The following is a 12,964-nucleotide window of genomic DNA, read 5'->3' as shown; positions in this document are numbered from 1 at the left end:
TAGAAAGCGCGTTTTCGGTTGTGTAACGGGTACTTCCATTGAAGAATGTGTCCAGCACCAGAAGCTGCGTTGGTTGGGACATGTGTTACGTATGCCGAACCATCGTTTGCCGAAGACAGTGCAGTTTTCCATCCCCAATTCAGAGTGGTGTAATCAGAGGGGTGGCCAACCCTTGACTTGGCAGAGGAGTATGAAGGAGATCACGAAACGCTTGGTGCTGTCGGTGATGATGATGATGAGTGGTCATGCGGTGCTGTTAGACTGAGATACCACTCATGAACAAGGAAGGAAGGACTGAGTAGCGATTCTACAGTATTCAGATAACATTTTCACCCCTGTTCCCAGATGCTGTCACCATCTAGAACTGTCTTCAAGAAAATGTATTTAGGGACTACCAACAAGGATCAGTACATGCTCGAATGAGCACACATTGAATCTCAATTGTGCACAAACTATATGGCTTTACCAGTAAACACCATGTTATGTAGACCGCACCCTGTTTTATTTTCGAGGACCGTTGGTTCAGGAAGCAGACCATAAATCCAACTACTCAAGCCGGTAAAATTCACTTTATCAATCTGACTACTGACAAAATAGAAGTAACATGCTCTGGCAGGAATTATGCAATACTTATGACTACCAGCAAGTCGCCCAATAATTCCTGTCTCTGAACATCAACTTGAACGTCTTGAAGTGCCCCTCGAAAACTGACTGGCAGCACTTTAATTTTCTTCAGACCTCCTGGTGAAGAGGATCGTCAGATACTATGAAAGTAAGTCGAATTCCCATTAAATTCCGCCTTATGCGAGACAATATTCCGCAGAGGTCATCATTTAGCCGGTCCACCATGGGACATCAAAAGCTACTTTTTGTCTAATAAAACGTCAAGTGCAGTAGTTCCACCGCGGAAACTATTTTTTCGATCGACCCGAATTAAGAAAGCTGAAAAGAGCCAACATCATCCACTCCAAAGTTCGTACTTTACGTCATCAGAAAGTGATGCGTCACACTGGTCAGATTATCGTCCAATCAGAGGTGAACAAGGGCATACTTGATTGGTGGATTCAATCGAAAATTCCGCAAGACACTTTTGTTGGACCTGACTAGTTAGAAAGTGTCACTATCATGATTTAACTTGGCCCACGATGATACTGCCTACCCTGTCGGTCAATCATCCGCACTTTGCTGGCCCAAAACACTCATCAAAGGTTGACAAGGCAGTCTCTAGTTTATGTTACAACTGTTGAGCTTTCAGTTGGTCTTCTACCCCTGTGTACTCCTGGATGAACAAGATTCTCAGCGGAAGTATTCGAATGCTCGAAGGTGTCTGTCTAATGACATTTAACGATGGGCAGTGTGAAACCAGCGAGTCACTCTCATGCTTTCAGCTATAGGGGTCGGATATTCGTTGCATCCCTTATTGAGCAAGCATGAAGTACTCACCGGGAAACGAGCCCACAACTAAAGTCGCTCCCTAGGCGGTGGGTCAGCTGTAGAAATGAAAGTACTCTGATGTGAGTGACCATGTGATCAGTGTAGCTTTTCAACGATGGTCAGAGTGAAGCATCTGTGTATCCCGGATTCTCCCACCAACTAACCCAAATTGTCCTTAATGCTGTTCCAATAGACAGATGCAAGTTTTGGGGTTTTTCAGGATAGGTATTTTGTTCATAGTCACACCACTCCCGTTTGAACGGTCGTGTTCCTGTTCTGGCGCAATTATTCCGGTGAGTCCACACCAAAGGGAAGCAGCACTGGACTCGAGTTTCGCTCTTATTAGAGATCATCAACAGCGCATATCCAATGGCCGTGCCGGGATTAGAACCCCGGACATCTGACATGCGAATCGAGCGTGTAACCACTACTCCGCATCTGAATTCTCACATCTGAACAGGCGAACGTGTTCACACTTGAGCGATGTGATTGGTGTGCCCGATGCAAATTTGCCAGACCGTTTCTGACTGAACAAATTCCTCCCCGTAGCCCTGGAACAAAGTAGATAGAAAACCTTCAGGACAAGAACCTCACTGATGCTTGGATAAGAAGATACACTCACTTACATCTGGGACTGAGGGGTTGTTTCCATATTCATGGTCTATGTTTTTTATAGTGGATGAAACGTTTTGTGGTTTAACGCCTTCTACTGATAAGATGTCACACAGATTACCTGAATCAACATGCGGACTGGAACCACCAGGCCTCATGATCCGCATTTACTTTCAGTTCGCATGGGATGTGATAATGCACCGTGTCAGATTATGATACTGAGAGAAGAGAATCGGTCTCCTCGATTCCAGCCAAGCTACAGCCTCATCAGATATCCAATTGAGATTGTTGAGCAGCGCTTCAACTGTGAATTTTGGCAGTACACACGGATTTAGAACTCTCGTTACCACTTGAAATCCGGTCAGGTGGCAGATGCTAAAAAAAGTAAGCGGCTCTGAGACATCTGCTTAGTTTCGGGATTCGTGAACCCATTCCAGTGTGGTGTCATATTTGGGGGATCTAAAAAGCGCAGTGAAGAACATCGTGAGCTGTGTAAGGCCTCGGAACATGGCTCCAGTGGGTGAGAAGTGTGTTTCACTGCGACGTTTTGGAACGCCGTTGTGCGTTATTCAGAAATTCACCGGGGTTCTATAAATCACTCAGCTGCACATTTTCAAAAAGGTCAGATATTTGAAGACAACCTCAAAATGCCCGAAGTCTACCGAGTCACTCAAACCCCACCAAATTGGCAGTAGGGGAGTGGTTAAGCATCCACGCCAGCTTCCAACTGAACGCTAAAGCGGTCGATCAGTTCAGCACGGGCCAATGATGACGAGTGTTCAGGAATCACGTAAAAGATGGGTATAAACGCTGACTGGACAACCTGAATCAAGGTCAAATGTGCGCTTTAAATACCTTCATGCCCTAGCAACTTTTGCACTCGCTCAACTTAAGTTCCTTGTTGGTAAATCTTCGTCTGGCACTAAGGCACTGGAACGGAACCGAAAGTTGGTTACTAGATGGTGGGACCGGGTGATCCAGTCGAGATTCGACCGAACATATCACATATTGTGTTCGAGAAGTCGTGGGGTAAAGGCGAGTTCATCTTTCCAACTGGTTGGTGTTCAAAGTTAGGTCAGAGCTTAACTATCCAAAAAAAAGTTGTACGCGTGATATTCGTCTTGGTTTGGATTTGCGGGACCGAATTCCACGAGTCAAACTGGGTAAAAGGTGAACACACAACAGGCAGTCAGGTGTAATTAGTTCGGTTGATTGGTAAAGAGAACATTTCAAGAAGGCGACCAGTTCGAAACCTCCCTCCAGTGGACAATGAAATCAGCATTCCAGGAGGTTACTGACTATTGGAAATCTGATCAATTCGAATTGCAAGGTGAAAAGGACCCAACCGTATTGACTGTTCTTTTGACATCTTCCATCAAACGAGGTTTTCAACGTGTTGAGAACCAATGCATCGAACAAGTATGAAGGACGATGCAGCAATAAGTCCCCTAAAATTCATCATTCAAACCCAACAAACTGCCAAACGCAAGAAATGAGCATCCTAATCAAACCGGGGAGGACACTTTTCAGAATGGAAGTCGCCATAATGACCAACCATATTCGGAGACGACAGATCACAACGTAACACAAGACGAGAGTGGACAAATCAGGGAGCGGACCCAAAACTCCGAAAGAGCGAATGCAACGCAACAGATGCATATAGAATTAGTTAATCAGACGGACACTCCTTGAAAACCATACAGACGCACGGAAGAAGGACCAACTCCGCTGCGTACAGCCGATGTCTTCTTGACTGAGGACGACACGTTTGCAAGCCAACTGCCAAAATCGGTGAAAGGAACAACGGCTACCTGATCAGCCACCAGTAGTCTGGGGTTTTCTAGAGCAAACATCCACACCGGAAGTTAGCGCTGGAACTAAAAATTGCACCCCAACATCCTAGATTACCACAACAATAGATTTCAACTATCATATAACCCTTTTTGCGTTTCCAGAATTCTGAAGAACTGGTCTCCACTGTAGCGTACTGGCTGCATTTTTCGGTCCCTTCAGGGTGGCTGTTATTTTTTCCGGTCTATTCAGCAACGAATTTTCTGGATGCTCAGCAGATTGGTCTCTTCAAGGAAAGACATCTCTGTCATGGAGGACCAGTTTGTCTCAGGTGGTCATTGTCTTTGAATGCTACGGTCCCCTTGTTATATCCAAAGGCACACAACGTGTATTAACGCTCACAACCAGATCAAAAACACATATCGCTTGTAAAGTGTATGCGGTGGCAACATTCTGAAAATTTCGACGCCTTCTGGGCGCGCCATGGGCAACCGGCCTGCGGTAGATACTGGATCATGATTGGATGGCAAGTCCAGACTTTCGACCAATCAGAGCCCGCCTTGGTGCAGTACTGGCACGCGGCCCGATCTTTTGGACAATCGTGAGCGGGATGGGCTTCTTGGCCGTTGCAGCGTTTAACTGTAATCGGTAAAGCGGTACAAGTGCGGAACTCCGCCTAACATGCTGTTGGTGTGTTTACAAGACCTTTTACCCTATGCGGTGAGGAAATTACTTTCAGAACGGTTGCTCGAGCTGGACGACTGCCTGTGACCGTATCTGTTTGTAGATCGTTGCGAGATAAGTAGAAATTGCATTCATGCCTCTGTCGTTTGAACAGTCCCCTCCTGTCCTGGTGCAATTATTCTTGTGAGACACACCGAGGTGGGGAGCAATGGGTTCGAGTTTCGCTCCTACGGGGCCATGGTTGGATTTAAATTCCGGACATCTGGCATGATAAGCGACCAGTACCAGGCCGGCGCACGCAGGTTTCCCATAAATCACCACGTCTGACCAGATGACAATGTTCAGTTCACGCTTGAGCAACGTGAATGATTTGCCCGATGTTCAAACTTCGAAATCTGTTGCGATTGCAACCAAATTCCCTAACAAACGAAGAATTGCACTATCAAGCCAGATGAGGAATCAGGTTAAATAGACGGAGAAGAATGATAGATTTCTCAGCAATATCACCATATGCCATTTTAAATCACGATAGCGACACTTTCTAGTCAGCTGGGACAGGTAAGCAATACTGCGTCGGCGCACGCTGGGTACACCTGAATTATGATATCTCAACGGGAGAACGTTGAGCATTTGAGCTTGTTTGACCACACGCTAGACGACAAACCCATCTACCTAACTGTCTCATTCTCCTGCCGTTCCACCAGAATTAGATAAAGTGGTGTTCTGCAAACTCAGAAGTAAGTTAAAAGTCAATTCTTGGCATGTTGAGCTTTTTTGTGTTTTCACCCGAAAGTGGTAAGCATCTGTGTAAGTAGTTTCCCAACTTTGATAATTCTGCAAACTCAGAAGTAAGTTAAAAGTCTATTCTTGGCATGTTGAGCTTTTTTGTATTTTCACCCGAAAATGGTAAGCTTCTGTGTAAGCGGTTTTCCAACTTTGATATTTCTTTGTCCCCCGGTTCGAACCACGGATCTTCCTGTTAGTAGGTCCGCGCCTAGACCACTGAGACTCTCGAAAGGTACCACTCGAAAAATCTGCCAACAGTGTGAATCACGTGATCGAGCGGTAAGTGGTGCCCCATCTGAGATGTGGGTCAATCACATTACTGATCAGTTTCTGTTGGCCGAATGGTATGGTGTTCAACTGAGGCCACAGAGAGACAGGTTAGTCAGAAGTACACTGCTGATGATTACAAGCAAGGATGAACCCGGCGCATATTGCTTCTCGGCTTTTCAGTGTAGTTCAGTTTCGTTTCCGGGAACTCTGATCTCCCCTCAGTATACACAAATTCGAAGTTCATATGCTAAAACGGAGAATGGAATTCGCTTTCTGTATGGTTTTTTTCCCACATTCACTCCATATTCATAAGGCTGGATGCCGTGGTCACGACAGATGTGGCTTCAGGGCTAATGAATAAGTTAAGTCCCGTTTGTTGGGTTGTTTGGAAACGTTTTGTCACCGGTTCGTAGGGGTCCCGCCTCAATAAATGCGTTTGAAGCGATTGTTCAGACAGCACCTCGTTACTGCGCTCTGATTGGTCGGCCGAGCTCGCGCTCACTGCAATCTGACTGGCTTCTCCAGCCAATGATTGCAGGCTCACTTGACAAAACTCCCAATCCGCATTCCAGTCTAGTTGACTGATTGGACTGTTTTGAAGGATGTTGCCGACCTAGCTGAACTATGTATGGAACATTGTCCATTGATCGATTTGTAACCAAACTTTTTGAGCTGTTCAACCCAAGACACCAGAGACGAGACAGAAGAAAAAGGTCTCAATGCCTCATCCTAAATTTCGCACAAAATCCAGCAAAATTAGAACTGCAGAGGATATATTGTTCTCGGACACCTAACTCGCCGATAATGGATGACTGAAGCCACAGGACAGTGCTGCTCCCAGACAAGGGGGACATCATCAGGCTTCAATGTTCCTTTAAAACTTTGCCCGATTGTTTTGCTGATAACCCTTGTAATCACAAAAAAATTTTTAACGGCTACATGCAATCGTAGTCAGTCATTTGTAATCAGACCAGTTCGATTCGGTCACTTTCTCATTCGGATTATTCAATGTTCCCGCACTTCAGACAGGGTGACCCAATTATTGGGTTCAAGCAGTGAGTTTGATCTCCCCCCCCCTAATACACAGCGCTCGTTCCTGCTTTCTATCCCATTTTGATTAAGAGCTGCACCTGAAAATCTCCGAATAACGAAAACATTTAGACGACCGCTATTCAGTTGAAAAAATTGCTGTTATTGGTACCCCGGGTTAACTACATAGCATGTTTGATCACAAGACTGGAGTCTCATACTTATCCTTCCATTTCCAGGTGTGGCTGCTATCGCTTTCAACTTTGCTGACGCCGTGAGTCTGTGACTGATCTCTTAGCGACGACAGTTCGATGGATTTATTAGTATTCATTGTCTGCAATGTGTAAAAAAGGTGACACGTCTATTGTGGACGTTTCCTTATCAAGCAGAATTATCTACAGCTTGGAAGGATTATTTCGAAGCTTTACCGAAGGTTTCCCGCTTCAAATAAAGTTAGTCTGTGCAAAAAGCCAGGCTTTTAGTTAGAGCTATTCCGTTCCCACGTGTGGGTGTGTGATAAAGCCCTTAGGAGATTGGACCCCGCGACCTCCTGGTCAGTGGCTGCTGAACACCAGGCCATGAAATCACAACTAGGTATTCGTCCGACTGTAGAGCCAACCGTCCCTCGGTTACGCCTTCCTTGCTCGTGTGATTCGGGGTAGATTGGTTTTTTGACTGATGACCTCTCAGATGTGGAGTTGAGCCTTGCATTTGAGAATCTGATACTCAAAACGTGTGTTCAAATTGGGTCAGGTAATAGAAATGAGTGAGGAGGACGGCGTCATCATATTCACTATGGACGTCAACTCATCGGTTACTAGTTCAACTACTCAAGGTTGTGAGTTCAACTGTGAGATACAGGCTGATGACACCTCCCAACAAGGACGGATGAAGTATTTGTCCAAATCAAGTTGAAAGTTATGGAGTTCCCACCTGCAAAAGTAGACAGTCCGACAAATTATTGATCTTTAGTTCAAAAAAAAACATCGTCCTTGTAGACTGTTGCTTAGTTGCGGTGGTTGATCGGTTCACTGAGCTGGAAAATTGGCTTGCAATTTATTCGTCACTGTGAGAAGAGACATTTTCAGTGCGCGGTTGGGTGTGTCGAAACAGATCAACACTTCGCTACAGTATCCAAGTCCCCAGCATTTCGACGCATTACTAACCCACGTAATTATGCAACCCCCGCAAGGATACGTGTAACAAATCTTCAACAGTGCCCATTTACACGAGCCCACATAACAAGATGAACATTGATGCCATTCTTCAAATTTCTCACCGTGAACTGCGAATGCCAAACCCGTGAAAATTCACCGGTCGTTGACCAAAAAGAAAACGTGAGAGTCGAGCGCTGCACTCAAGTTGTACACCAACTGTTGTGGGCCACAGTTTTCTTAATGCCTTCTTAATACAGTGAACCCTAGTGTGGATAGCCGCTTGATAGCCTGATGCGCTTAGCCAAAACCAGAAAGCCAATGAACGTGCGAATCAGCTGATTTATTGATCACTGACGTGTGTCATGTGCGGCCGAAAACGGGCTGTCTATAAAGCTCACGAGGAAAGTTCTAGGTGGGCCAAAAAGTGGTACTAAAAATAGAACCCACCTGTCAAGGACAAGTGAAGAACGACCAATTAAATCTGTCCCAATGAAAACTGTTGTCCCATTGGTTGTTGTGCGGTCCCGTTACGTTCGAAGCTGGTTCTCCTGATGTGAAATAAAGCTTGAGACTCATTTATCATGCGGTGGGTAGTGGAGTCGCAAAAAAGATTTTTTCGAAAGAGGGAGAGCCAGATTTCCAATTGACTTTCTTGTCTCTTTTTAACAGCATGCATGTTCCAACATGGAGGCGACTCCAGGATGGAAACTCAAGCGGTACGTGCCAATTTTTTATGAAACGTGCAGCACCTGTCGGATAACTTCGCCAAAATACGTTCCTCGTTTTCTTACCTCTGAGCATATGGAGTTTTTCGAACTAACAGATGAAGTTTGTCTCTCCCTTTCTCTCTGCTGTACTCTATATTTCTAGGCGGTGGTAAGCAAACGTACACGAGAAAACGTTAACGGAAGGCAGGTGAGTGTTGCCCAGTTGTATTCTGTAATTAAGGGCATACCAAAATTTAAATAACTCAATGAATTAAGGGATAGAAAATCGGAAAGATTGGATGAGAACTGCGCGCTATGTGGTTTTCGGTCTCTTCTTTCTACGAAACTAAGAATGAGATACAGAAAGGGTACCACAACGGACGCTCTGGGACCTCCCTGCCACAACATTTTGGTCTTCTGCACCTGACTTAATTCTGGTTCGGTTTTTGGGGAACTGCGACTGGGTTGGAAACCCATCGCGTGCATCAGGATACATTAACTGATGCCCAGTAGACAGGTGCTGGGTTCTATTACGTGATGGAAGTCATGCCGCTAGGCCAACTTGCCACTAGATTCCTTTTTTTTCTCCTGTCGTTATTTAAGGCTTTCGTGGTCACTGTCAGGAGGTAAGCCTTGAATGCCTCTCTTTCTAATTCCAGGCATACTGGCTAGACGCGGACTCGGTGGAAAGTGCATTCTTGAATATGTTAGTGCTCTGGGTGTGACGTAATTTAGTTGATTACTAGAATCTGATGAATACAATGATTAAGTGCACTTGAAAAAAAAATAGATACAGTGCGAAAAGTGACTAATCGTTTGAAGACACTTATTGACAGTTCCTGAGTGAAGTTCCGGACGCGGGACGTATCTTCTCTGCAGTATAGCTGCTTTACGTGTTCCGTAGTTGACCGTGGAGACTTGCGGAGCTCTGTTGACTTCCTGTCCTGTGCGCGTGAGTGTGTGTACAAATTGTCGACTAAGGTTGCAAATGGGACAGGAATTGTCACGTGATTTGAGTGTTTGTGACGCGTGATCTGATGAGTGACCTCTACAAATACGAGGTAGTACATCACACATCACAACAAGACTGTTATTCGATGACGTCGAAGAAGACCGTATTCACAAGGCTTCCTAACAGTGATCCATATTCCTGAAAGCAATTGCATCGCTAAACCCTGAACATATTCACCTGTCCAGACGTATTAATCCAGGTGTATTCGGTATACAGTGGTGGAATAGCTTGCAAGCTTCGCATATCAGATTCCAGGTTTCAAACGCCGTTACGGCCAAACGCATCCACTAGTGATGAGCTCTAATAAGTCCACTGCTAATCCGTTTTGTAAAAGACTCACCAGAATTGTTGTGCCAGGACACGAAGAGGCACCCGAATGTGCTGCACCAGACCTCCTCATGTCTCAGTTTGTACGATACTCGAGAATTTTACAAACGCGAGACTCAGATAAGTTTCAGATGAGTAGTCCGTCAAAACCAAATCGGTATGCTGATGAGCGTATAAGTCGAATTTTGTGCAGTTTGGATAAGGTAGACGAGAACTCGGGGACTGATCCTACCTGATAAGTCCCAAGAAGAGCGAAACCGGGTGTGGACTGTCAGAGGGTTTTCAGTAATCTTACGAGTAGTGTACCATCTTCATAAGTTCAATATAACTGTCGGCTCGTCTCAATTTTGCCGGATATTTGTTGCATTCGGTAAACTGTCCTCTGTTCTCCACCGTCTTTGTGCACTCGTCACTCGGTAACACTGAATAGGGTGCAGCTTGCGGTTCCTCTTGCCAACCAATTTGGTTTGACCGAGTTTGTGTTACTGGACACAAAAGGCGTACGATGCGCTACATACCTCCTCATTGTTAGACATTGGCATTTTCGCTCCTAAATCGAAATGTTCTTTGACCGAGAAGACTGAGTAGGTGTCGACTCCATTTCAGTCGCATGCTGTTAGTTAGCGGTAGACCTCAACAAATTCGGTTCTCCTTCGTTCAAATTAAACAGAATGGTTACTTAATGCAGAAGAGAAGAGGACTTAGACCCAGGCAAATATAATGCGAACGAAATGATAGAGTCCTTAGACGGCACTCGAACCTGCGATCTGTCGCTTGCCGGACGAGTCGATAATTTTCAAGGTTTCCCGACGCCTCCTACATCATGTACCAGTTAGTAGGGAATAAATTCGGCCCGCTCCCCTATTGAAGTCACACGAGGGGCTCACAAATGGCACTAACAGGCATTAATTATTAGTCCGAGAAGTAGCGAATACATGTGAACTCAGGTGAGATGTGAATCACTGTCACCTGAACCGTGTGCGCTTGACTACGGAACAGAAATCAGCGTACACTGATAGACCACATCAGAGTGGAACTTTGGGCAGTAAGCTTGCTCAAACTAATCCAGTCGCTGATTTCCGTTTGATTCCAGAAACTGTCCAGCGCATCAAGTGATATACACCATTGTTCAATGCTAAATCGACGTTCCCAAAGGAAATCGAATGGATCTCCGGTCAATTTCTCAGGGTATTCTGAGTACCAGGAAAAAGTGAGCCATGTTGTCTAGGCTAACTAAAGCTTAGACATTGGGTCGAGATTTGAGATGAGCCTCAGCACAGATATATCCAAATCTACCCAAATTTCGGACTGCGCTCAAAAAAGAAACCTTCTTAAACATCGATTTTCTGGATATCGGCGAAGGTGTAACCGATAGCATGGAGTTCATAGCACAATCTTCAAAATGATTTGTCATTGCATGTTCCATATACTTTTAGGAAAGTTAATATAGAAAAAAAGAAACCTGTGGGAACCTAGGTTTTTATCTGTTCGCGGAACTTGGCAGTTGGATTGCAAACGTTTCATCACCAGTCAAGGTGACATCTCCAGTGCAGGGTCCTAGAAGGAACTCAGAAAGTGAATTTTTATGATATTTGTTGTGAAATTTCAAGTCGAAACTCCTCCTGGAGTTTCGTAGATGCTGTTGAAGATCCCGATACGAACTGAGTGACGCGTAGGTTCGACAATACCGAATATCAAAATGAAGAATTGGGCTCGTAATTCTACGGTGCTATCTACACAAGGGTAAGCAAATAGGTACAACAAACCTCAGTTGCTCACGTTCGTAGTGTCAACAGCTTCACAGGCCTGTCCACCAAACAACCACGGTCTCGTGATTCTCGTTAGGTGTTCGATCACACAGAACTCATGAGAAAACAAGTCAAAGCAGGCCCAGCAAACGGGACATGAACGCACATGGGTAAGTGGGTCAGCAGCGCACATTCACACACAGACAGACAAACAAGTGTCGGAAAGGACGGCCTCTGCGGCAAGGTGAGTGGCGGGTACGAATAAGCAAAACAACTGGAGATCAAAAGTACATAGGCGGAGTTAGCAAATGAATGGGGGAATTATCACACGGTCAAGTTAGATTCAACAGCTGAGTCGTCTTGTTATTATAGCTTATTACTCTTGATCGTGCGATGATCCACACCCGTGGTATCTGCCATACACTGTGATGGTTACCACTACTCTATGAGCATATGCCATACACAAATGAACAATCGCTTCTAGCGATAGCTAGACATCAATAGTTATCAAACTGCTGTGTCCTCCATTTGTCAGAGCTAACGAAGGCAACTTGTTACCGAGTGATCGACCTAAGAGGGAAGCGAAAATTGATGGATCCACCCTTTCAGTTCTAAATCAAAATCCATTGAAATTTTCCCAACTTAACTGACAACACACGTCAAATTCTGCTCTTTTTTTTCTTACAGTGGTATGCCCTCTACATCTCTGCACACCCGCATTGCATTAAAGCCCTAGAAATTTGCTAGCTAGCTTCACCAAATAGTTTGCTTGTTCTGCACACTTAGTGGCTAGAAATAACACTGTGTTCTTCCAAACAAGCTCCTTTTTTCTTTGCAGTTACTTCAAATTGCCTAGCATTTGATAATGGTGGAGAGGGCGAAAAAGGATACCAGCGCCAGATGAGAACACAGGGATTGCTTCCCTGGGGTGAAACCGTTTCAGTTTATCTGAAGGAAGGGGGGATCTAGGGCTACCCTACAACACACACACACACTCAGTCAGACAATCTGTATAGAAACTGACAGCGTGGATGCCAGCGACATCGGTTAGCCAACATATCCTTCAGTGTCTCCAGTTAGGAACCGGGATGGTCAATCCTGGAAGGTCTCCACTACTTTGAATCAGATGCGGAAGACAGCGCTCTTCTCGGCAGATGATAACTCGACATGCATAACGCAGGGCTCAGCCACATTAGCTTTCAGTGCCAGAGAGCAGAAGGAACTACCCGATGATTCATCATGAACCCATTTCCTGATAATCTTGTTCCGAGTTTACTGGGTTATAATCTATTCCAGCTATAGTTCTAAGACATCGGTGGTCAGAGACCTGGGGATGTCTCAGACCCTTTTCCGGAAGTGGCCACCTTTCGAAGCCGTACAACAATACGGCCCACAATGTTGTCTGAT

The 12,964-nt window shown here is 45.2% G+C and overlaps 2 protein-coding genes across 2 annotated transcripts in view; one reads left to right on the top strand and one right to left on the bottom strand.

Annotated features, from left to right (window-relative positions):
- The window catches only part of T265_14616 (hypothetical protein), a gene marked incomplete at both ends in the record, with an annotated part of 4,730 nt that extends 4,468 nt beyond the window's left edge, over window positions 1-262 (top strand). The window contains one exon of the mRNA XM_009174430.1: window positions 56-262. Coding sequence (XP_009172694.1) covers window positions 56-262 — 207 coding nt within the window. The remainder of the gene's footprint in view (window positions 1-55) is intronic.
- The window catches only part of T265_08560 (hypothetical protein), a gene marked incomplete at both ends in the record, with an annotated part of 63,459 nt that overhangs the window by 22,295 nt on the left and 28,200 nt on the right, over window positions 1-12,964 (bottom strand). The gene's annotated exons all lie outside the window — the stretch shown is intronic.

Source organism: Opisthorchis viverrini (genome assembly GCF_000715545.1).
Source record: "Opisthorchis viverrini unplaced genomic scaffold opera_v5_228, whole genome shotgun sequence".
Lineage (NCBI taxonomy): Eukaryota > Metazoa > Platyhelminthes > Trematoda > Opisthorchiida > Opisthorchiidae > Opisthorchis > Opisthorchis viverrini.
The sequence above is the reverse complement of the archived record's forward strand: the minus strand, read 5'-3'. Positions and strand labels throughout refer to the sequence as shown.